A 27125-nucleotide genomic window follows, 5' to 3' on the forward strand; every position below is an offset into this window, starting at 1 on the left:
GACATCTGCAAGCTACCAGAGCTATGCAGAAAAAGAACTGGATTCTAGATCTGTTGAGGTCCTGGAGTCTGAAGAAAGAGTGGTGTTTGAAGTCCAGTGTGAAGTTTCGGCAGTCTGTGATCATCTGGGATACCATGTCATCTGCCGGTGCTACAGTCGGGTTGGTCCACTGTGTTTTATCAAGTCCAAAGTCAACATAGCCATCTACCAGGAGATTTCGGTGCACTTTGTTCTTTCATCTGTTGACAAGCTTTATGGAGATGCTACAGATGAGCAGAAGGCCACTGCCAAAGCAACCTGAGCTTCAACAGTCCCTCAGCAGTGCCGCAAGCTTACATCCATGCTACGCCACACTGATAAAGTAATTCATGGGAAAGGAGCCAAAACCAAATATTGACTAAAGAAATAAAGATGCTTTTAAGAAGTTTGACATTTCTGTATTGTAAATCGTTTTTTGGATTAATCGTTGGAAATATTCTAACTGTATTTCTGATTTTCATGAGCAGTAGCCTTCAAAAGTAAAATATGTAGCACTTCCATAAGCTGACATAGTTACCCAAAATACAAAGCATATGTTTAACGTCTCATTTAAATCTAACTAAATAAACCCAGCTTACACGGAACAGGCTCTGGAATGCTTGTCATTTTCTCACTCGTTAGCTACTGTGTAACCAGTCCTGCTTAGCTTTAATGAATCTGCCATCATTCAACAGCTAAGTTGACCTAAAAATTATTTAAACCCTTAAGCTATACGGTATTTATGCAACCACCAATAGCTAAATTTCTGAAAGCAACAAGGGCTTACCTTGTTTCTTTTGTCCGGAGACCCTCTCTTTATCTGACATACTCGCCATTTCCCAACCATCTGCTCCAAGTGCATGTTCTCCACCCTGCCCACATCCTCTATTGCCTGATAACAAAATGTTAAGAGAGAAAGATGAGTCTACTGGCTACAATTTTGATTTCTATTGATTACTATTAATTATCGCTATTATAACAGGTATTGAATAATTTGTTACCAGACAGTCGACATATACCTCTCTCTTGTTTCTCTCTGCCTGTCCCCCCTCGATAGGTACGACCCCGAATTCCTTGTGTGGAATCAAAATCAAGCCGAGCAAAGAATGACAAAGTAATCCAACTATTTATTTATACTATTGTACATTCTGTCTATCTTACTTTTGTCTCATTCACTGAATCTTTCCATCCTCTCTATATGGCACCACTATCAGAAACAGATGTTAATGTTAATGGCAGCATGACAACATTTCATATATGCATTGTCACCCATTTAGCACTGCATTAAGCAGGAATCGCTTTTATTCTTAGTGTTACTTGGGTTCTAAATTGGAGAGCAGATCAGGATTTAATCACGTCATCACATAACATGAGCAAAGAAAGACAAGAAAATGATATCGCTAACCAAATATCGATTGCTTTGCGTGCAATTTGTAGGTATTTGGCTATCAGAGCCTCTTTTACATTGTCAACATTCCTCATTCTCTCCATTGGCTTTTCATGTCTCCATCCATACCTTCATGAGTTTATCTATCTGTTAGTTTATTTGGCCGTTCATTTGTCTCCATTGTCTGTCTGAATCATCTCTGAAGTGACTTTGTGTCAAGTGTATTCACGTGGCTTGCCCGGTTTTCATTTTCGCACCTGTTTTTGTATTTTGTTTTAATGGTGCTGATCTTTTCATCTCTGGAATGCAAACAGATCTGTTTTCATGAATACATGAGTTTTCCTTTATTCCTGAAAATTACTGAAGCACCACCATTAATCTTGAACTCAGTGAAGCCAAAAGCCAAAAATATTCAATTTCCAACAAGTGCTTATAAATATCCCTGCTAGCCTGTGTGGTTTTAGGAGTTGTCCAAGCACTTTTGTTTTTTCACATGTCTCCTTTTAAAGAGGGCTGTCGATCCATTTAATAATGTGCCACTATGTTTCACTTAAGAACATATTTCATAAACTAATGTACTAACCAGATATGTAAAATCAACTAACAGTACTGACACAGACAACATTAGCTCACTCTTCAGAATGTGAAATGCCAGTGATTTTCTTATCAGTGCCAGTCAGGGTGTTATTGTCCAAACCAATACAAGAATTTAATGCTGCTCTTGGAAAATCCCTTATAAAGGATTCAAATTCACAAGCTAAGCTCACTGAACTAGACTAGACTTTATTTACTGTATATGTTTGAGGAGATGAATCAACAGATTAGTAGTTTTATTGTGTTATGTTGAATCATGTCAAAATGAAATGAGCCCAGTGAATTAATGAACCAATGGAATTGAGAACATGAGTCCATAGGCTTCTGTCAGTGAAAACAGAAAAGACTGGATCAGTAAACATCACTGGCTGCACATAAGCAAAAAAGTAAGGTTTCTAATTTAAATGCATACAATGTAGCAGAAATATTGTGTTTTGAACAGGATACGAAGTGAACCCGACACAAATCTCACTCTAAGCTGAACTCAAAAGTTGGAGCAGTTTATAATGTGTATACTGTGCTGTGAAAAGTTGCATATTTGTCACACTTGTATGTTTGCAGCGTAAAAAAATATACCCCCTTAAATTATGAATGAATTGGAATTAACCAAACTTTTTTGGAAAGTTGAGTTTAATTTCATTAGCCACTTCTAGGTCTAATAACTGCCAGACCTGTTAAATCAAGAAATCATTTAAATAAAAACTGTCAACGTAAAGTAGTAAAGATCTTAAAAAAAAAAACAGCATCATCCCACAATCATAAGAATCTCCAGATGTTTGGGACTCCAGTAAGACCCATTATCCACAAGGGAGAAGACTCCGTTTCCAGCAGTGGCCATCCTACCAAAAACACCTTAAAGAGCACATTCCCTCCTCCAGGAGGTTACAAAAGAACCCAGAACAACATCTATAGAACTGCAGGCCTGACTCGCCACAGTGTTCATGATTCAAGAATGAGAAAGAGATTTGGCAAATGCTCAAAATGCTCAAAAACCATCCAGTATGGCTGAAATAAAACAATTCTGCAAGGAAGAGTGGGTCAAAATTCTTCCACAGTGATGTGAAAGACTTATTGACAGTTATTGATCACTTGATTGCAGTTCATGTTGCCAAGCGTGGCACAGCTGGTAATTAGGTTTAGGGAGCAATTACTTTTTCACAGCAATGTATAACTATTAATTTTGAAAAAGGTTAAATGTTAAATCAAATGTCAATTCTTTGGTTTGAGATTTTGGAAGCCTCAGGTTTTCAAACATTAAAACTGAAACTGAAACTGTCATAAACACGAATCCATTTACCACAGTTTGTGACAACTGTATGCCACTGCATGTTATACTTGTATAACTATGCACATGACCAATAGAAGATCTTGAGAAATAAAAAATCTTGAATCTTTCTTTCTGTCTAGCTGGTATGCAAACATCCAGCAGTCATAGTAGGAACATAATAATAATAATAATACTAGAGTATAAAAAGAAAAAAATAAACGTGCCCTTTTCTTCCTCCACACGTCAGCTACACTACAATCAGCAGATATGAGTTTATATGCTGGGAGAAGGAAAGGGCAGTTTACAACTTTTGAGGGTTGAAGGTACGGAAAATGTTTTTGTAGCACAAAAGGACAAGAGCACGATGGTAAAGTGCAAACTGGATAACTGTATTATACTGCTAACAGAATTTTTAACTCTCTGCATACACAGACAGCATGCTAACACAAAGCTAGCAAAGAGCCGAGAGTGATGTTAACGCTGACAGTATGCTGAACCCCAGCCCAGCAGCCAGAGCCTAACTAGTAACAAAGGCAGTGATGGCTCAGGCTCGTAGATTTGAAGCATCATTTCTACCTGTAGATGTTTACTCTTATCACTTTGAAGTCTTTTAGGGCTGGTTTTAATTTATTTTGTCTGCTTTGTTTTCAGAATTAAAAATTAAAACAAAGATCTTGTGTGTCCTCATTAGGATGAAGAATTGTGTTGGTGTGTGGCACTGTAGTCCAATCAGTTATCATTAAGGAACAAATATTAACTGTATTCTTAACAGTAGGGTCTTTACCTTACAATCCAAATGGCCTTGAGGCAACTGTTGTTGTAAATATAACTGAATTAAATTGAATCATTGGTAGTTAGTGATGTAGTGTTACAGCTGCCAAAGAAAGCCTCTGCTCTTATAAAAACACATCAGGCAGGCTTATTTGCACCTGAACACACAACTTCTGGAGCAGAACATGTTCTTTGGGCAGACAAGACCAAATTGGTCAAATTTGTTCATATGGTGCTTGGTGTTGCATGTTTGGCCACCACCAAGCACCATATCAACACAAACTCCTCAAACACAAACAGCACAGTGGTGGAGGGGTAAGAATTTGGCTTGTTTTGCAGCCACAGGACGTGATGACCTTGCAGTGGTCCATTAGACCAACAGGACAATGATCCAAAATACAGCAGCTAATCAAGGTGTTGCAATGGTCCAGTCAAAATCCATATCACAACCTGATTGAAATATTGTCCATAAACGAATACCCACAATCCTCTTCTACAGTGTTAAGGTTAGAGAGACAAATAAAATCAGATAGAAAACACTGAATTCAAATTATTGGCGCTAAAGATGGTCCTACAAATGACTGACTCATGTGGTGTAATTCGTTTTCGCATACTGGATAGACTCCAGTCAAAAGTTTCCTTTTCGCCTGACCATATAAAGTCATCATTAAGATTTTTCATCATAATTTTCAGAGTTAATACTTTCCTTCTCGTCTTCTACAAAATCAGCTTCAGTAATGAAAACTATTTGATTTTTGAAGGCATGAAAATAGAATTTACATGAAAATGAAAAAGAGATCAAATAATTTGTTGCACTGATACTATCTGTAGTGACATAAATGAGGAAACGCTCATTAAACTATCTTTATACTCTAAAAGATTCAAACAAATTTCATTTACCTGATTTTTCAAGCCGTTCGCCAGCGTAATCTGGCAAATCAAGACATGTTACTGTAGAGACAGCATCTTATGTACTCCAACGCACTTCCTCCCTTAGGCTTCTGGTAATTTATGGAAACATTCATGCTAACACGAAGACAGATTTGTAAGAGACAGGATCTGACCCAATCCTAAAAGTGCCTGATTTTATTTCATGCTCTCCTGCACACTGAGAATCTCTGATCCATACTCAGTTACATGGATAAGATGGACTCTGTGTGTTTGTATGTGTGCTTCTCAGCTTTGCCTGACATCTCCTGACCTTTCGTTCATCTCGTCCAGCTTCAATAAGCCAGTCAGTCAGCCATGCTATCACACCCTCACGCACACCAACAGTATCTTTGTAACCCAAACTTACACACAAACACACACACACACGCACACACACACACACACACACACACACACACACACACACACACACACACACACACACTTTTTCTCAAATTTTCTCCCTGCCTCAGTTTCTGTTCTCCTTCCCATCAACTACAAAGATGTCACCCAGACACACATTTAACTTGCAACTGCTTTAATGTGTAAGTGGGTTTGTGCCACAAAAAAACTCATTCATCAAATACAAATAGATTTCTTCTCAACCATAAATGATATATAAAGGATAGACATAGCCTTGATGTTATTGTTTTGGCCTTCGGCATGTTTTTCTTGTTTGAAGCTAGATGTTTCCATATCTGGATTTAGAGTGGACCGATAACTTTTTAGACCAGATTGTCAAGATGAATCCAAACTCTATGGATGCATCATATAGACACAAATGTCTCCTCTAACTATTGCAGTGTTTTGGTTACCATGGTATTGTCCTGAGTGGTAGTCTACCACAAAGTGAGATAAAGGGGTTAGTGAGGTATGTTGGCCTTAAAATCAGAATTATCGATGTCACAAAGGTGCTTTTTCTGTTGCAAGAGTAGATCCCCATAACTTATGCTCAACACATAACTTGGTCTGGAATGAGATGAGAAAACTAATCAGTTACATTTGTAGCACATGTATGATCAAGAATACCTATTCAGTCAGTAAAATTAGTTGCACTTTTATCTGGTGACAAACTAAAACAATTTCCACACCTCATTTTTTTAGGCTACGGGACAGAGTCAGAGCTGAACACACTGAGCAATCTTTAATGTTTTGTGCATGCAGTTTAAAGTGTGAGAGCTCTAATGTGGAGCTGTCATGTTAGAAATAAACAGGAGCACTGAGAGCACACTGAGTCAAATCACTAGATTTGAATTCTTGCAGCACCACTGTCTTCTCTCACTTTCATTTTACTCCAGAGTACACATCTCTCTTGTAGCAGCTCTTGTGTCTGTTGTCTTTTTCCACTCATCGATCCAGTTTCTGCCACTTATCTAGGTCACAGGAGCCTGTAGTAGTCTGTACAGACTGGTGCAGTGTCTACATCACTGCTGAAGCTGCACCAGTCCATCTGTAAGTCTCCTGCTCCACTCTTCCCTCACTCATGAACAAACCCCCAAGATACTTGGTGCAGTAACTTGTTCCCAACCCAGAGTAGGCACTTGTTGACTGAGGACCATGACCAAAGTCCACAGACCACATGTAAACTGGTTGGTCAAACTCCCACACACGCTCAAATATCCTCAAAAGGATGAGGAGCCGATCCAGTATTCCACAGCGAGGATGAAAAAATGCATTGTTTCTGTAGAATTCAATGTCCAACTAACTGGATGGACCTTCCTGTGGAGGCTGAGAAGTGTGATCCACCTAAACACACTGGAACACTCTCTCCATTCCATCTTCTTAATGGGGGAAACACCACCCTGTCCAAAGCCACAGTCACTCATTTCCACACATTGTTGCAGGAGTTTAAACCGTTAAAACCAATGTTAGCACAAATGGTCCTGCCACTTTTAGGTCAAACTTTTAAAAGTTTAAAAGAACCCAAATGTAATAAAATGTCTGTTTTCTGTAGTGCTCCATAACACTCACTCACTCTGTCTTCTCTCAACCAACCAGCAGGACTGCTGTGTGATTATTGTAATGACCCTAATATCACTGAAAAACGCAGAGTCGCTGCTTTCAGGAAATGTTGGAATTTTTTCAATTAAGCAAATGGTTCAGGAGGCTCCGGAGTGACAGATGTTGAAAAAAAAAAACTCTGCAAAACACCTGTCTAAAGGTTAGGCTTTAGAGGGTTAACTACATTAGTGACCTTATCCCCAGTGATGGCGTGAGCCCCCTTATAAACATCCTTACGTTTGAACACGGTGTTTGTTATGGGCAAACAGTGGTTAGCACAGAAATCCAACAACAAAACAGAATTTGGGCTCAGGTGGGTCATTTCTCACAATCAGACTCCTCCAGGTCAGGCTATCATTGTGCATATTAAAGTCCCCCAGTAGGACAATGGGATAACCAAATGGCTCAATTTCAGGCACCCAACTCAGGAAAGCAAAGCTGCCAGGAAATCTGAGCACTCTGAACTGTCATTTGGCAAGTAAGCACAGTCAACAGTCAAGACCCTCAGGATCTGTTTCCTTATCCAAAGGCAAACCTGGGGGATACAAGTATATCCATTCCTGCTCACAGCCTCTCACCAAAGTCTTAGACCAAATGCAATTCACAGTACCATTATAGAGGAAAAACCATACCTTGTCCTAGGGGTCACTGGGGCCAGAACCCTGGAGATGGCCCTTGGGGTAAAAGCACGTCGGTGAGGATCAACAACTTTTGGGGTCATAGGATTTTGCCTTTGCCTTTTTAAATTGGTTCCACAGTCAGATCCACGCCTGTCTTCAAAACACCAAGGTTTGTTTTTTTGTGAAGGAGTCGCTGTCATGACGCCATTAAATCAGCGGTCTCCAACCTTTTTTGCGCCACGGACCGGTTTATGCCCGACGATATTTTCACAGATCGGCCTTTAAGGTGTCGTGGATAAATACAACAAAATAAAACTAGTACTGGTACCGAAAAAATGAAGATTTATTCATAACACACGTGAAAAGACCCAGGAAAACCGAGTTAACGATAACAAAATAACGCTGAAAGCCGATAAAAACCCTGAAAACCACACATTTCACACCTGAGCCTCAACTCTTACGGCCCGGTACCAAACGACTCACGGACCGATACCGGTCCGAGGCCTGGCGGTTGGGGACCGCTGCATTAAATGACCAATCGGTGTCATGTAGTAGACAATGACACCATTTATTATATACAGTTTATGGTTTTAACAGAACAAATGATAACTTTTATAGAGCATTTAATGCTAGGCTCTTTTTACCACACCGCAGTAGTGTGAGACATAATTCCATCTTCATTGTTTGCTCTTTCATAAAGAACAGATGACATTAAATATTTTAAAGAGACAAACATCATCCCGGTTTGCTGTGTTTAAACATTCTTGATCAGTTACTATACAAAGAGCTACACCCATCAGCTGAATTTGATGTGGGCAGCTCCGCATGTGTTTCTGGTTTTTTTTCTCTGGTGCTAACCAGTACAACACTGGAGCTTGCGCTGCTGAATTCCCTTTTTCTATGAATACACTGTAATGTTTTGCTGTTAATCAGCCGCCTGAAGTTGTGCGATGCCCTGCTGAAAAGTTAATGCAGTGAATCAGCGCCGTTGTCAGTGTGTTTCAAATTCTCTTTCTTCTTTTCCTCCTTTCTTCCTTTTCTATCAGTTTACTCTGCAGGTTTCTACCTGTCGCTCCGTGTCTGCCTGTATTTCTGTTTGTCTTTCGGGGGTTGAGTCATCAGACGAATCTCCATTTCCCCCACTGACAATCCTCAGTAGGAGTGCACACACAAACATACCGACACAAATCACATAGTTCACTCTCTGCTTTCAAATCACTCTATTCCTCAAAAATCCTGACTCACAGGAAATCCTTTCAGCCCGATATGGCAGGGAGCATCATCTGCCTGCAGCCCTCACATCACAGCGCCTCGCCCCGCTTTCTGAATACATAATTCATAGATAGCTTATTTATTTACCGAGTTTAATTGTTGGGTTGCCTGCAGCCTGACATCTCGTATTGTGGTGTAAATGTTTTGGCTGTGGGTGACATGATCACGCACAGAGCCACACACACTCGCACACATACCTACGCAAGTGCTGATGCAAGATAGCCCACCTGGATGGTTAGGAACAAAGAGGGGATTGATGGTTCGACGGTACTTTGTCCCAGTCCACTGAGTCGCCAAATGAAATGTTAGGCTCTCGGGAGTCAGGCACATGCGCACAGATGCAGGCGCAGGTCCATTTACACAGATGTATCTACATATGTGCATAAGATGAATTTTCACAATATATACTGTGTATACTACTAGTTTTTAGACAAATCTTTGGATTTGTGGAATCTGCTGGGTCAAATCTGTCCTTGTAGGAAGAGCTCCAGACAATCAGGAGTCTTTCTTTTGCTTCTTCATTATTCAATAAATTTTTTGAATTACAGTGCATAGTGCTTTCATTACCTATCTTTATTATTGATATACTTGAGAATCGGTAAAAGCTAAGGCAGAATTCCACATATTTATAAGAGCCTACTTTTAAACTCACGTCACTCAGTTCACTTTTCAGTTCTGGCAGAATTTCGTGTCTTCCACAAAAGCATTCGTCTCCAAATATGTTCTATATTCTTTTCTTAACTCTAACATTAAAACAGTGCAAACATTCCCTGCATGAACACTTTTGCCTGAAGTTCACAGATGGCTCAGTAGTATTTGCTCACCCCGCTGTGATGTTGTCACACAGTGTTTGGGACTGGGAGCACCATATTCTCTTGTGTTCTCTTTTCGGAAGAAACACACACAGAATGAAAGCGAGAGGGAGTAAAAACTTGTACAGCTCTGGGCTAAAGTTAGTGAATGAATGAACCATAATAGTACAGCTTTCTGGGGCAGAAAACCCTCCCACAGGAGACGGGCCTGACTCGAGTTTTTCTGCAACTGTAGGTAGAGTATTTTAGTGTCGGCTTCTTTCGGCGCACTTTTAATGACATCTTATATCATCTTTATGTTGTATGGGACACCCATGCCCCATACAGTACATAGACTATTTATAAAAGGGACATCATCCAGTGGTTTATAAATGCCCATTTTTGAGCCTTGCATAGATGCATTCCTACTAATTAGTGCTAAGCAATCGGAAAAAACAAACAAACTTGAATTTCGTTCATAAAACTGCTGCTCAGAATTCTTGGATTCTGTTGATACAGTGAATCACACAGTAAACCCTTTTATCTGTCAGACATAGTGTTCAGTTTAGAGAGTTGAATCATAACTTAAAACTTTAATACAGTTTAAAAAGATGTTGTATAAAACCCCATGCTACTGTATAGACTGTAAATAAATGATGGAAAGCGGCAGTGTGACATCACTTTGCATTCCACATTTTGAAGCTTTAGCCTTAGGATTTTGGCCAAAAACATGTTTCTTTATTATTATTGTTGTTGTTGTTGTTGTTGTTATTATTATCCGATTGTTAAGTGATGACGTGACGAATCCTACTTCCGGGCCTAAAGTAGTCTGCGTTTAATATGGCTTTTGTGTTGTTAACATGTTTAATGTTATGTATTTTCTTCTATTTAATCTCAAAAAGCTCCTAAAACAGTCAGTGATCACTGTTGACCTCCCTCGGCTTTTATTACCGCTAATCATTTATTTAAGCTCAGTTTTTAAAACCTTAGGATGTAACTACAGCCCAGCCCATGCAGCAGTATATGAATGACTAACCTCGTATTGTGGATGGATTATCTCAGTTGTTCTCCTGGCTGAAGTTTGGTCCTTTTACAGCATCCTGCCATGCGATTACATTTGTTCCTGACCACCGAGAACACTCACGGTAACTTTTATCGAGTGGAAAAAAAGTTAGCTTGTTTATATTATGCTAACATCATTATATACCAGCTAGCCCAACTTCAGTAACCCTACAAACGTCACTGCTGTTTAGTTTTCTGTCTTCATTTATGCTGGAAGTGATAACAGAGCTGTACATTTTAATTTGTTTCCAAAACCCCGCAGTCAGGACATGCTATATTGTATTTAGATAGAAGCTAGCGAGCTAACTCCCTGCTAACTTCTAACTCCGTTAAATGTCATAAATTCCGTTTTCATGGATGCCTGGATGTTAAACTCAATTGTTACACCTGGTAGAGCAGAACGCTGATCATTTTATTAAAGATGAAAGACTTTAGACAGTTTTTCAACTCTCAGTAATGCCATAGTGATCGTTTGATATATGGACCTGCAGCGGAGTTTAGGTCCAGACACGGCTAGTGACGTCAGACTGAACAACCGGATTATTATTATTATTTGTGCTAGAGTTCCCACATTTGACTAGCAAGGAGGAGTGCTAAATTATCATTATCAGCTAACACTAGCAAGCTTAAGCAAGCATCCAGCAACTTGACATGGATGTCTGCTAATTAGTCCTAAGTTACAGACTAATAAAATACCAAAACTGAAGCACGAACTGGACATATTGTAGCAAATAGCAAATCACAGAATTTGTCAGATAATTGTAATTAAAATGATCCCAAGGGCTCCAACAGCTGAAACACTGAGGATAGCTCCAGTTCAGTTCAGTTGTATTTATATAACTCCAAATCACAACAACAGTCGCTTTAAGGTGCTTTAAGCTAGTTCAGGGACTTGAATTACTGAAAGTGAGTCCTAGCAGATGGCCACCAATTATAGCTCCCTGTTTCAGCACAAGAGTCAGTCAGAGTAACCACACCCTTAACTTTAAGCTTTTGCCATTATCCAGATGAAGGATTTATGAAGATACAAACTATCTATTTAGGCCAAAGCTATATTTAGAAATTTTGAACATGCTTGTTAATGCCGTTAAGTTGGGCTTTCTTTACATGGGAGTCTATGGGAATTGACTGGCTTTTAGATTTAGCCTCAGGTGGTCATTTGAGGAATTACAGCCGTTACAACATTTATTTAGTCCTGGAGGCTGCTGCTTGGTGTCATTGTTATAAAAGGAAATATTAGCTCTTTTTCTGTCATTTATTATTTATTTTTGCTCATTTTGTCTCAGAGGACTGACTCAGCAAGCTTCCAATGAATTGTAGTTCTTTCACAATGGCTTCAGTTTGCACTTAGGGAGATTGTCTTGTAGTCCCATATAGAATAAATGCATGTTTGTGTTTCTATACGTCTCGTGTGTCTCACACTATAGTTTATTATCAGTGGCTCCTTGCATTTTTCTCTTGCAACATAATACTAATAAATAAGTCCAGATCAAGTGTCCCTTACATTGCTTGTGAACTCATACTAAATGATACTAAGAGTCACTTAAGTCTCGTAAAAGTTTTATACTAGAGAAACAAAGATGAATATTTATTGTACAGCTGTTTTTCACTGTATGTGTGCACAACTCCGCAGAGCATCGCGCCTCTAGCCTTGGGTTGAGTTTGATCTGCTGTGATGGATGCACCACTTTTGTCTCTCTGGCCTTATTCTAGACTCTGGTGTGTGCGTGTGTGTGTGTGTATTCCTTTCTTTTTATGATGTATTTATGTACATTTCTGGCCAATTCCTGTTATGTCAAAATTTATTCACACAGTTGTGTCTTCTTCCTGTGTGTGTGTGTGTGTGTGTGTGTGTGTGTGTGTGTGTGTGTGTGTGTGTGTGTGTGTGTGTGTGTGTGTGTGTGTGTGTGTGTGTGTGTGTGTGTGTCTGTCACATTTTCTGAGCCTGCAGGATTACACCCACTGAACCTTGTCCCCTTGTTTAAGGGATAAGTGTTTATTGTGTCACATTTGTGTGTCTCAGTAGTGGCATGCCTATTCTTGCTACCTGGATTTTAGAAAGGGAGATAATGTAAGATACAAACTTAAAAGAAGACCGTGGATTTAAGAGATCACAGCATGATAAAAAATCTATTTAGAGTTATTGTGGTAGAGTGCCACTTTACCTTCAGGTAATGCTTATTGTTCGTCCACTGATGTGCAAGCAACATCTATGTGTTTTGATGGAGTAATATAAGTGAAATTGTTTCACCGGTGCACATGTTAAGTCCTTCAAACATCTGTGCCGACGGACCTCTTGTGTAGCTTATTATGGTATCCACGGCTCTCGTTGTCACTAAAATGGTTAAAATGTATGAGCTGAGTGGATAACCTTTTTTGCTCTACATCGAGAAAAGCACTGAATGTATTTGGGTGCATGTCAGGAAGTTAGCACCTGGAGGCAATTAAAACACCCAACTCTTGCAGTTACCATCACAAAGTGCACCCGATTCTGGTGTCACAACTGAGTCAGCTCACACAGTGGCAAAGCATGCTCATACTTTTAGATTTAGCTTAGCGGTAATTTTGTTAGGACATTATTATCTCATATTTCAATGAAGGATAATAGCCTATAAATCCTGTTAGATATTACATGAAAAGGATTTTCCTTATAAATCCAGAACTTGCCGGAGGAAGAAGATGTTTTTAAGTTTACAAATAATTCAGTGATAGCTGCTCATACATCCACAGGTGCACCGCGAATAGGAACATCTATATGCTAATTTCTTTTGCCTTAATTTGTTTTGACATTATGACACTGACAGGTGAAGTGAATAACACTGTGATAACAAGGGAACATTTTGTCCTCAAAGTTGAGCAGGAAAAATGGATACATACACACATTCAGTATACAGTCATGGGATATACTTTCAAAACTTGTCTTCTATTTAGACATTCACCACTTTCTATTAATCCAATTGCATCAGAGGATCCCATCAGATTATCTCATGGAAATATATTTTTTTATTGGACTAAATATCGTTTAGAATGAAAAAGATGCCAAATGGGACATTGAGCCATTATTTTAAAGTGTTAAACATGACATCTGACACAACTGCATCATAGATAGTTTTGTTGTATAACAATGTGACAAGGTGTTATCCCCTTTTTAAATTGCACACAGAGAAACAATGAAGGGCAGAAAATCTGATGATCTTAAAAAACTGAAAAAACATATGGATGGATGGTTTCATATTTTAGCTGCGTTCCCCTAGTCTTGGGTACGCTGGATTTAACAACACTTGCCCATCCTTGATTATAGCTCCTCCTGAAAGACTCCTCTACCTTCTCTCCTCCAGATTTATTTTAGAAATTGAGACATTTTGTAATGGATTTCCAGGTCACAGACAGGATGACAAAGGAGACGAGGAGGAAAATGAGAAAAGGCCACAGACTAAATACAAACTAGGAAGGAAGGAACAGGTAAAGTCAGACAGGTACTAGCAAGGGGAGGGAAAACAACAGAGTGGAATAAAAACACAGAGCCACATGAAGCACTAAACTTCCAAATCAATCTGGGAGTAACTCAAAGAAGGACCAAGAATACATTCACAAACACGAGTTGGTTACAGAGTGGAGAAACGCAACAGTCACGTGGAAGAGAAATTTCAGCAAAATTTGAAAAAAATCTAAGAATTAACAAAATTCTTTGTTATCGGTGTACTTTAAAACTATAGTTCCTAGATGATAACCCTTAGACTCGGTCCTCTTGGTTTACTTGGTTTTTGATTAAAGTACACCGATCAGGCATAACATTTTGACCACCCTGACCCATCGAGGCGTGGACAGTAGATGTGTTGTGGTATCTGCACCAAGATGTTAGCAACAGATCCTTTAAGTCTTGTGTATTCTGACACCTTTCTATCAGAATTAGCGTTCAAGTTTTCAGCATTTTGAGCTTCAGCAGCTCGTCTGGTGGATCGGACTACGCGGGTCAGCCTTCGAGCATCAGTAATCCTTGTCCATGCATGACCATGTCGCTGGTTCACCACTGTTCCTTCTTTGGTTTCTGATAGATCACCCCACAAGAGCTGCAGCTTTCGACCCAGTCATCTTGCCTTCACAATTTGGTTCCTTGGGAATGTTCAAAATGTTTACTTGCTTCCTAATATTTCAAACTAACAAGGCTCCAAGATGAAGAGATAATCAGTGTTATTCACTTCACCTGTCAGTGATCATCATATTATGTCTGATCAGTGTAAATATAACATTGTCCTGTAAAACAGAAGTATAGTGCAGCACATTTACAGTAAATGTACTTCTATAGTTAAATCTCAGCTCTCTTATCGTCTCTGTAATCAATTGCAGTTGACTACGATGACCTGGATGACTGAGAACCTTCACAGACAATTGCAGTTATGTTATTGTTTTTTGCCATTTCATCAGTTTACATAACTAATCTGTCTGATGTAAGAAGCGATCTTTACTGATTATTCTAGAAGCTTCATATGTGCAGACGTCCCACCACCTCATAAAAACATAAACATACACACATGACAGGAGCTTCTTATCAGCCAGTTAACCTACTCAAGGTTATGTAATCTTTAATTGTATTTATTGCTACCGTATGTTAGTAACAGCAGGATTCTTCGTGTGGAGGGAAGCCATAAAAGAAACAGAAAGCCATTCACACAATCGATTTAAACGAAAGAGAGAAAACTGTTGGAATTTAAAGAGCGCAGGGAAACAAATAACCTTTGAAATGATTCTCTCTCCATTTTCCCCATTTTTCAAACACTGAGTTTATCCCATTGGGTCATTATGAAACTTCGAGACAAAAGCTTTCTAATCCTGGCTCTTCTGCACTGCCTTTGATGGTTGGGCGTGCATGCAAGTCAGTGAGCGTGTATGCGTGTGTGTTCGTTTGCCGGCATTAGTTGTACGCTGCATTGTGTGTCTTGACTAATGCTGCCCTAAGCTGCACGCTGACCCCACGGCACCCGGCGATAAGTGCATGTGTGTGTAAACCTGCAAGTGTTTGTGCGCAAATGTTTACATTAGATTAGCCAGAACTGAAATTATCTCAGCGGGTTGTTGCAGCATCAAGAAAGAGATACATCAAAGAGAAATAGAAAGGCATGCAGCCTTAAACTTCTCATGACTGTCAGAAAGCTTCAAATCAAAGAGTAGAAAGGTGCAGGTTTAAAAGAAGAAACAGCAGGTGGACTCTATCAAACACAGCAGAGCATATGGCGAAAGATGATGGTAGAAATTAGTATCCGGGAAGCATCGGCTCCTCCTCCCAAATCCCAAGAATATTAAATCCTGCTGTGGGACTAAAAGTTTGCACCAAACAAAGAGGCGCCTGCCTTAGTTGGTCCCAAGAAACCGCTGCTGTCAAGGAACTGCGATGCTTTTGTTGGCCTACATCGATAAACCACGCCTCCCTCTCCACAATCCATCCAGTCCTCTGATTCCCTCGCCGCGGCTTTATTCTTTCACATCACATCTTTCTCACGTTAATCTGTGTTTCTACTTTCGTGCCAGCACCCCCCACATGTATGTGCAGGGTTAGTGAGCTTATTGTGTTTCTGTGTGTGTGTGTGTGTGTGTGTGTGTGTGTGTGTGTGTGTGTGTGTGTGTGTGTGTGTGTTTGTCTGTGTGTATAAGCACGCCTTTTAGGCAAGAGCACTAGTAGACCTCTGGTTGGACGCTAAAGCCAGGGTAGCTGGGGGAAATTAAAGTAAGGACTTATCACCACAGAAGGAAGAAGCTCTTATAGTGGCTCAGTAGCTGCTCAGTATTCTCATTGCACAATAGAAGCCATAGTGGATTGTACCACAATACACCGAATGGACGCTCTTTGGGAATTTCTGTTTTACATTCTATAAAAAAAACTGGAAAGTTTCGAAGTTCATGTGTTTTTGATTTATGACTTAACTTGCTTCTCTTTGTTATACCCAGAGAAGATGCACAAAATGAAAGGATGAACGTCAGGTTACTTTAGAAGCAAAGGCGGTGCGTTTTGCAACATCTTGCATTTGTTAGGCTGCGGTTTTTGTATCCCTGTGTTTGCTTTATGACATATCTCTAAATGTTTGACTGTGTTCATTAGACCTTAGCAGTGCTTTTGGAGTCCACAGGATAAAATGTATATTGATCTAGCACAATGGGCAGCCAGAAAATGCACCACATTCACTGCAGTGAGTTTGCCAACTCCATTCACTGAGGTGGATTTTATAGACAACTAACAGTGCCCGGCCTTCGCTGTTAGTGAGGGCCTGGATTCTAGAGGAGGGAGAAACCGTAGACATTTCTTTACAGCCAAATTAAAGCATTGAGTTAAAAAAAATGACTTCTTTGTCTGAAAACGACAGCAAGTCACATTAAAAATGTATGCATGCACGCAGCCTGCAAGTCCTTGGGCTTATTTGATAGGGTTATGTTTTCAAAAAAGCAACCTAGAACTATTAAATCAAGCTGTATATTTTTTTTCATTTCATATCTTTTTTCTTAAAAGCACTTCTTTCCTTATCGGAGAGGAACAGCCTTTTACCATGTTCTGACTGTTGATGTTATATAGTTTGTGACGCACGTGCTTGGAACGTAATAAACTCAACAACCAGCTGATCCAAGCTGACTTGGCCAGAGCGTGAATGAGTAAAAAAACAACTACACATAAGAAATATTAGAATAGAGCCTGTTGTGATGTTAAAAATATCGGCCAATATATTTAAATATGAGATTTTCAAATCAAGAAATTCCAATATAGGTCTTAAAATCCTCTATTGATCCGGCTCTGATAAGAAAAGAATGAGACCTTCATTTTTAGTTGTGTTTTCTACACAGTACAATTCTAAACATCAATAAAAACGCCAGGAATAATTTTTGTTTTGGTTATCAGCATGCTGATATTAACAGCCATATAACCGTTTTATTTGGTTCTTTTGAGCCAGTTCTGATATTTAGATGAGTGTTTAATCATTAGCTAATGCTAAGCAAGCTTGATTAGCAAGCTGCATCCATAAACCATACAGATTTGTTGGATGGGCTGTGCCTCAAAGGAATAATTATTTATCAGATAATTCCACAAACCTGGAGATGCCTGAAACTGCAGATGGCTTCCACAGTTCTCAGTAGAGGTTTGTTCTTTGGTTTTTTTAGCATTTGATTTTTCACGTGTTCCACAAAGGAGGCCTACATGTCTGACTGTGACGCTACAGAATACTCTGTAATTCATGTGTGGAAAAGTGAAGAATATGTTGACAAAAATAATAGAACACCTTTTACCAGTGCTTTATTTTACCTTTAAACATAGTTTACATTTTACATTCACACTCTAATGATCTCATATTTACTAATTTGCATAACCAAGGTAAGCATTTAATTTATGTATGACATTTAGGTTCCTCACTTGTTGTGGTAAAGGTCAAATCATTCAGCCTGTGCTTATGTCCCAAACCTAAATTGGCAGGCCTTTAGTGAACTGTCACTTGGAAACAGTCACCTGGTGACGCGCATCTTTTTTAATATTGTGCTGAATAATTTCACCCTAAATAAACAGTTATTGTAGATCACTGAAACAGAACAGAAATCTCTGTTTATTTAATGTGTCGTTTTTTCCCCTCCCTTTTTTCTTTTGATTTATTCCAACTTATTATGCTTCTCTTTCTGTCTCTCTGTCTTTCTTTCTTCCTTCTCCGGTAAGCATTTTAAATCAGGGTCACAGTAGGGAGGCAGGCTAACAGGTTCAGCTCCGCACACACATCTCTATCTCTGCATTCATCAAAGCATACTATATTTTCTCTCTCTCTCTGTGTCGCTCTGTAGGGAGTTTGGCTGGAGGGATCCAGAGCTGCCAGAGGTGATCCAGATGTTGCAACATCAGTTCCCATCAGTTCAATCCAATGCTGCTGCTTACCTCCAGCACCTCTGCTTTGGAGACAACAAGATCAAATCTGAGGTATCAATCACTGAGGGAAACCTGCACAGACACAAGATTCTCACACACGGAGAAATTAAATATGTCATATTTAATTGACATAAATTAAATTATTTAATTTAATTGATGTCATAGCGCTACAACATAATGTTGCTTACACACATGCATGCTTTAACTCTGTAAGTTTAATCAGAACACCCACTGAAATTCTCTCCCAGGGCTTCCTCTGGTGCAGATGAACATTAAGGTAGAGTTTGAGTAACGTTCCGTGGTTTGCTGAACATTTTTTCGTCAGTGCTTTCTGTGCCACAAGTACGATTTCAGAGCTAGGTGCTCTATGACTCTGCGTGTGTGTGTGTGTGTGTGTGTGTGTGTGTGTGTGTGTGTGTGTGTGCTCGCATTAAAAATGTTTTTCATACTTATGGAACAGACAAATGGTGAAATAATACTGCAACTTCTCCACGGTGCTTTCTGTGTGGATTCACCAATAATGTTCCTGAAGCAGACTGCCTGTGGTCATTCTAGCATTGCAGCGCATCAGTTATCTTGCCAGCGGGCCTTACTTAAATTACACATATTGACATTTTGGAACAAACAGTAGTCTTTATTTACATGGCACCTCCACAAAGTGCTTTTTTCTGAAAACAATCTACAGCAACATAACATTTTAAAAAGAACACAGTAAAGAAAATCAACTATATATTGAAACAATGTATGCAAAAAAAATTAAAATAAGAAGTGACTAATTTTAGATAAAATTGTGAAAACTGGATAATCAATAAAGCAGTTAAAAGCAACCCAGAAATAACAAATGAATGCAGAATGCATCAAAACAAAACAAAACGGCAAAGTAGCAGATAAGTACGCCTGCTTTTCACTAGAGTTTTTTTAAGACAGACCCAAGTCTCTGATTTGTCCTGATTGTCTGTAAATGAGTTGTTCTAAATGCACCCAAGCACCATCATCTTTGATCATGGGTCACCATGAGAGAAAACAAAGTTTTGAGTCTTTAAAGCCAAATATATATCGTTTTTGACTATTCTTACGGTGGCCCTGAAAGATCAACCAGCTTGGGAAGTGATGATAATATTAAATCAAAACATACATTATCTGCATCTTTTTCTCCCTCCCAGCACAGAAGAATCTTCTGCTTCTTTTAAGCGTGAATCAATGCGGTCTTTCCCGTGTTTTGCCTTCAGTCACTTCCACGGCTATTCCCTCACGCTGCTGTTTCCCCCAAAAACACTCCTGCTGTGAGAGTTGTTCCAGCTTTTTTTCCTGTTTGCTGGTGTTTTCTTAAGTCGCAGTGTGTTTGACCTCTCAGGGCCACCCTATATTCTTTGTCCGTTACACCAGAAGATTAAAACACTAAACAAAGTAAATGCTAACGATCAAAGCATTCATTCCGAATAGGTCTGATGCTCGGAAACCCAAAGGATCCGTCGCCATTGTTTGCGGATGCTTAGGAGCGACTTGAGGAACATGACAAAGAGTCCAAAGTGGAGCAAGATAATACAGAACACCCCCAGATGGCTGTGTTTGCAGCACAAGGGGGCCCTACCCAGTATTTAGACAGAGGTTTTGCTGTTGTAACAGATTTATGTCTATTGATGCTGTTTTCCACCACAGCTGTTTGCTAATTGATCTAATTAACTGAAAGCCCATCATGCTTTAGGGCTGGTCTGGCTGTCCTCGCATCCCGCACAGTGTTTTTTTGTATTCATTTTTCCTCGGAAGTAAACCTGCATGCAAATAGATGCCTTTGTTGAGTTCACTAATGTAATGTTGGCGCTTGTGAGTTCAACCAAGAGTAAAAAAATAAAGTCTTATGTAATTTGTATGTACTGTACCAGGTGCCATTGCTCTCTAACACAAGAACAAAGATAAAGCAAGCAGGGGGTTAATTTTAGCTGAACTCCTCCTGAAGATGAGAATTACAGCTGCTGTTTTCTTCCTCCTTAGTCCTCTTTTGCTTTTTAATATGAATGAGTTAGCTAGTGTGTTTTCATAGAGGGAGGAGAGGAGCTATGTAGTACCAGAGACCAATGTGCAGATCATAATCATGCCACATAATAAATAACTTTATATGATAAATGTTTTATGAAGCTTAAGCACAAAAATCTACACATTGAAAAATCTGGTTAATTTGTTAACTTATTTAGTCCCTAATTGGAATTGATGAAGAAGGCTTTCTCTCAGTGTTCTTCATTCAGGATAAAGAACACCTGATTAGCATCACACATTGTGAGAAATCAGATGCTGAGCTGGAAGGCGGTGAATCTGCCCAGTTTCTTCATAGGAATCTTTTATGCTTTTCTCGGCATTATCTCTCTTTGTTGCGGCAAGTAATGAAGAGAACTGCAGTATGAAGTATGTGTCTGCACTGCAATATGTGAAGGTGTTGCTGAGTGTAATGCATTACATCAAGAAATGAAGATTGAAGACATGCCTTTGTTCACAATAAACTCTGCCCCAGTCGTGCGCACCTGCAGGAGCTCCGCCACACTGCTCATCAGATGGCATTAACTCCTCATTACGAGCACTTAACCCAGTTTTGCTTATAACTGCGTGCCTACACTTGCTCCTCCTGTCCTTTGGAGCCATCACTGCTCAGTGTCTTGCAGAAAACAGTTTCATCTGTCTCCTCAATGTCAACTCAGTTCAGCTCTGTTCACTTTATTAATCCCCATGGAGGAAATGGATTCGAGGGCAAACAAAGTTCTTCAAACAGCAATGAGCCAACAGGCATTAAAAAATAGAGTGAGGGAGAGACGAGGTTGTGTAAGATGACTGATGAAGTATGGTAGTATGTAGCGCAGGACTGCCAAAACTACAACCCAGGGGCCAAGCTGTTTTTGTCCTTGAGAAAGATGCCTGACTGGTGAAATAATAGACAGAGAGATCTCAGCCCGTTCCCATTCTCAAGGTGTCAAATACTGCTGTTATTCCAGAGCTGTTGGCATTCCCAAAATTACGCATAAGATGTGTTTTGTGTTTGTGCGTGAAACGAGTCTAGACAGTACTAAGTTTGATCTGTCACTTGATTGTAACACTTCTGGGAGACCCCTTGAAATAAAAGCCCTTTAAGCGTCATTTTTCAACTTGCAGAATTATTGTAGCACTCTGTCCTTTAATCACAGGGTGGTTTGGATGTTTTTTTTGTTTTTTTCCTAAACCTTACCAAAACATTATAGTGTCTAAACGTAACCAAGTACTTCAGTGCATTCAGTCATGTGAAAAGGAAAGTTTTCACAGGACTTTCTGAACCCCATGATTCAATACCCTGCAGGACCATGTTTAGCAGTCATTTTCTGCATGACTTTCTCAGTCTCTCACATTATTGCAGAGTAATTGCGTCCCATTCTTCTGTACGAGATCGTTTCAGTTCCTTACGATTTATGAACATCTGTTTATGCACAGCTCTCTTAAGGTCCCAGCAGTTCAATCAAGTTGAGGTCCAGGCTTTTTCCACACTGAGATTCTTTTGTCCTGATGCATGATCCCATCACGAGTTGTAGAATGTGGATCCAAACACTCAGACTCAGAATGCAGGAAGGAATTAACAAAAAGAGAACCATTTATTAAGGCTGTTGGCAGATAATCCACAAAAAAGGGATGAAACAAAAAGTCCAAAAAGGAACTGAAAACTATAAAGTATTGGAAACAAAGACAGCTGAACTAAATCACAGAGCAAAAGCAAAGCACAGCTATCAAAATAAAGCAGGAAGTGAGATAACTAAACAGGGAAAACACACACGTGAATGAGGTCGACACAAGAGGATGGGAACCCTGATGAAGGAAATAGACTCTAAAGCATCTATGAATTAGACTAAATACACTGAAAATACATGAATCAAACCATGAGTCGAATAGATTATTTAAATAAACAAAACCTGAAAGCCCAAAAACCACAAATACCATGTCAAATGACCCAGAACCTTGACAGACCCAGTTTAGCTGTCAGAGTTGGCCTACATTTGACTCTGGAGTACTTTGGTATACAGAGTAGTTCATAGTTGCCTCAGTGACTGGTACGTGCCCAGGTCCTGCAGCTGCAAATCAATCCCAAATCATCACCCCTCCACCACCGTGTTTGATAGTTGGGATGAGGTATTTGTGCTGATATTCTGTGTTTGTGTGTTTGTTTTTAGACAAATGTGGCGCTTTGCATTATGACCAAACATCTCATCTTTGGTCTTGTCTCAAAGGGTCCTTGAAAGTAGAGTAATACATACTAATACGTATGTTTACTTCAATTCCACAACTGTTCTGTTTTGTTGCTAACAATAAAACTCTCCGGCATGATGGCGCCTGTGTTTGGCTTTGCCGCTGTCGGGTGTAGCTGTTTTCGCTCTATTGTTGTGTTTTTTCTCTCTACTCTGCTGTTTTTTAACTGTTTTAATGATGTTCTGGCTGCCTTGGTCTACGACCGTCTGACGCTATTATCCATCCGTTCGTCAATGACGGCCAAAGATGTTTTTTCCTCTTCCTTTTGTGGGACTTTCCATTCTCCACTCTTTTTCCCGCATTCCTCTGGTACCTTCCACCCTCTGCCTGTGACTGAATCTTCGGCCAACGCTTTCAGCGTTCCCCGTAGACTACGGAGAAGAAGAGGAAAGAGATCAGGCATCCAGGTGAAGCTTAGGCTCCTTTGGCTGATTAGAAAGCGATGTCGGGCGTTTTCTGTTGCCTACGCACATGACAGCTATATGGAGAGGCCTGGCTCTCGTGTTATCTCAGAAGGGTTCATCCAGACTCTTCTGCTGACTGGTTTTTTATCCCCTCGGTGAGTGGAATATATGAACATGAAGGCTCTGATCTCGGGAATTTACGCCCTTTAGCTCGAGAAACTCGAGCTTCTACCAACAACAATGTTTTCACCCCGCTGTCTATGGCGCTCTTTAATGCCCGATCTTTGGCGAATAAATCGTTTGTGCTTAACGATTTCATTGTTTCTAAAAATCTGGACTTCCTGTTTTTGACTGAGACCTGGCAACGGGGTTCGGATTATTCGTCTACTATTGAAATGTGCCCAAACGGCTTCTCTGTCATTAGCCAGCCTCGAGGATCTGGTCGTGGAGGAGGCCTCGCGGTGGCATTTCGGAGCCGTTTAGACTGCCGTGCAGTGAAAGTTGGACACTTTCTGTCTTTTGAGCTGCAGCTCATCAAAATCGGAAAGAAGGATCCTTTTCACTGTGCACTGGTTTATCGCCCTCCTGGCCCAAACAGCTCGTTCTTAGCTGAGTTTAGTGATTTTCTGTCCTCTACTATGAGGTTGTCTAAATTGCTTCTTGTGGGAGATTTTAATATACATGTCGATGATGAGTCCGACCCCTTTGCTAGGGGTTTTACCAGCATTATGGACTCTTTTCATTTTATCCAACATGTATCTGGCCCCACACACAACAAAGGCCATACATTGGACCTTGTCTTTTCTTTGGGTCTGAATATTGATTTTATTTGTTCTAAGGACATTTTTATTTCTGACCATTATTGTGTCTTTTTTAATATGTCTTTTTGCAAGCCTATGTCTCCTGTTCATCGGACAGTCATTTCCCGTACTATAAACCCCTCCACAGCACAGAAGTTCTCTGATGCTTTTAAATTAACATTATCCCCACAAAACGATGTTGATTTTTCTATAGATCTATTCAATTATCATTGTCTTTCGATCTTAGATGAAATCTGTCCGATTAAAATGAGACCTGTGCTTGTTTCTAAGTCTGTACCCTGGTTAAATGACAACATTCGTCTTATAAAACGAAATTGTCGTAAAGCAGAGCGGTTATGGAGGAAAACGCACTTAAATGTTCATCACCTCTATTTAAAGGATCTTTTAGCCTCCTTTAACAGTGCTATTAGAGTTGCGAGGGCTGCTTACTTTTCTCAGTTGGTTACAAAGAGCAGAGGTAATCCTAAAGTTTTATTTGATACTATTACTAATATTATTACTCCTGCTTCACCTGCCGCCATTATCTCCTCTGTTGAAGATTGTGAAACTTTTCTTGATTTCTTTTTAGAAAAAATCAGTAACATAAGGAAAAACTTGTCCTTTTCAGCATCTGCGCTGTCTGCTCCCACGCCAGCTCGGCCTGTCGTTTTAGAAGGTTTTTCACCTGTTTCACTACCAGAGTTGGAAAAAATAGTCAGTGCAACAAAATTATCCACTTGCTCTCTTGATGTGTTACCTGCATCATTATTTAAAAATGTTTTTTACTCTACTGGTCCTTGCATTCTTACTATAATTAACACCTCCTTGGCTTCGGGCATAGTCCCTGCCTATTTTAAAACTGCTGTTATTCATCCTTTGTTAAAAAAGCCTATGCAATTATAGACCAATTTCAAAAATTCCGGTAATCGCTAAGATTTTAGAGAAGATCGTGGCTAAGCAGCTTACAGCAGTCTTAGATAATTATAGTATTTTCGACAAATTTCAATCGGGCTTTCGTAAAGTCCATTCCACCGAAACAGCCCTTCTTAGAGTTTCTAATGATATTCTGTTACAAAGTGATGCAGGAAATTGTTCTGTTCTCTTAATGTTGGATCTTACGGCGGCTTTTGATACTGTTGACCATTTTATCTTACTTAACAGGTTGAAATACTGGGTCGTGTCTCTGGGACTGCATTGAAAGGGTTCTCCTCGTATCTCTCTGACCGATTTTCCTCTGTGGCAGTTTCTAAGTATAGATCATCTTCTGCGTCTCTGTCTTTTGGTGTGCCACAAGGCTCTGTGCTGGGGCCATTACTGTTTTTAGTCTATTTACTCCCTCTCCAGCACATTCTGAGCCCTTTTGAGGATATTTGTTACCATTGTTATGCGGACGATATCCAACTATATCTTTTAAGCCGGAGGAGGTTTCTAAACTGCAGCTTTTAAATGTGTGCTTGGAAACCATTAAAGGCTGGATGGCTGAAAACTTCCTCCAACTAAATGATAACAAAACCGAAGTCCTCTTATGTGCCCCAGATAGACATAGACCCAGTATAATAAATGCTCTTGGTCCTCTTTCAGCGTTTGTAAAACCATCTGTCAGGAACTTAGGGATTATCCTTGATCCTGCTCTTACGTTAGATAGTCAGGTTAAATCTCTTGTTCGGTCCTGCTTTTATCATTTAAGAAATATCTCTAAATTGAGCTCCATAATTTCCTATACCGAACTCGAGATTGTTATTCATGCTTTTATTTCATCACGATTGGACTATTGCAATTCCCTGTTTACTTGTTTAAACAAAGGTTCCTTGGAGCGTCTGCAGATCGTTCAGAATGCTGCAGCAAGACTTTTGACGAAAGTTTCTAAATATTCACATATAACACCGTTGCTTAAGCAGTTACATTGGCTTCCTGTCGAATCTAGAGTCCATTTTAAGATTTTGGTTTTAACTTTTAAGGCTCTTCGACAACAAGCACCACCATATATTATTGAACTTTTGCAGCCCTATGCCCCTAGTAGGTCTCTGAGGTCGAGTAGTCAGGGCCTACTTGTCATTCAGTATACGAGACTGAAAACTAGGGGTGATAGAGCTTTTGCTACTGTGGCCGCTCGACTTTGGAACTCATTGGATTCATTGATTACTTTTAAAAAACAGCTAAAAACTTATCTTTTTAAAATTGCTTTTTGTTAACTTTGTTTGTTTTTTGTCTTTTAATCTGTTATATCTGTAAAGCACTTTGTGATGTCTATCTAGAAATGTGCTATATAAATAAAATTTTATTTATTTTACTTACTTACTTATAACCACGTACTCTTACCAAATACTCTTAGCGCCGTTCATTTTAAGTTTTTGTTGTTTGAATGTTTGCACAGCATGACTGTAAAACGAAACAAAATTGAATAACTTAAAAAAAACAAGTTACACGTCACCCTTGGTAAGAAAGATCTCCATATTTTTGTTCCCTCTATCTAAAAGAAAAAGAGGTAAATCTACAATCACTTTGCTGCTGGTTGTATTATTTGGGGTTATGTGTTGGTTTATTAAAATGCACTTGTAATTGCAGTTTTTTTGACACAATATTAAGTTCTTTATATTATCCTAACCACCCCAGGTTACAGGGAATATGTAGTGACTGATTTTGTAAACAGCCAGTATCGGCTGTGGCATTTTCAAACACATCTGTGCAATAAGGCTTAATGCTGCAGTACAAAAGTCATGTTAGACAAGCACACCTACCATATCTCTGCACAATCTCTTCCACTGCTTTTGTTTTTATGGAGAGGAGCCAGTCTGCCCTACATTTTCTCTTTGTCTAGACAGAGGAAAGCAGGGAGGGCTGATAGGACAGAAAGTGCAGTGGCTGGCATTTCAATAAATCTCGTATCAGTGAGAGGAGCACCAGCATAGCCTGTTTGTTTATTTTAGTACTAACAAGGTAAAAAGTACAATTCACCTGTTAACATTTTGTGAGGAGATTGGGGTAAACGATGCTCCAATGTCTTTCAGGCTAAATAAAAACACCCCTCGTTTTATTATAATCCACACCTTATATCTGTCC

The 27125-nt window shown here is 39.6% G+C and overlaps 1 protein-coding gene across 10 annotated transcripts in view; it reads left to right on the plus strand.

Moving 5' to 3' along the window:
* ctnnd2b (catenin (cadherin-associated protein), delta 2b) overlaps positions 1-27125 on the plus strand; it is a 240231-nt gene that overhangs the window by 160327 nt on the left and 52779 nt on the right. For 7 of the 10 annotated variants that reach the window (XM_026149115.1, XM_026149114.1, XM_026149116.1 and 4 more), the window contains 2 exons: positions 1076-1132; positions 18523-18655. In XM_026149115.1, coding sequence (XP_026004900.1) covers positions 1076-1132; positions 18523-18655 — 190 coding nt within the window. The remainder of the gene's footprint in view (positions 1-1075; positions 1133-18522; positions 18656-27125) is intronic. The other 3 variants (XM_026149119.1, XM_026149120.1, XM_026149123.1) reach the window with 1 other exon arrangement.

The sequence above is a fragment of the Astatotilapia calliptera genome, chromosome 18 (assembly GCF_900246225.1).
Source record: "Astatotilapia calliptera chromosome 18, fAstCal1.2, whole genome shotgun sequence".
NCBI classification, from domain to species: domain Eukaryota; kingdom Metazoa; phylum Chordata; class Actinopteri; order Cichliformes; family Cichlidae; genus Astatotilapia; species Astatotilapia calliptera.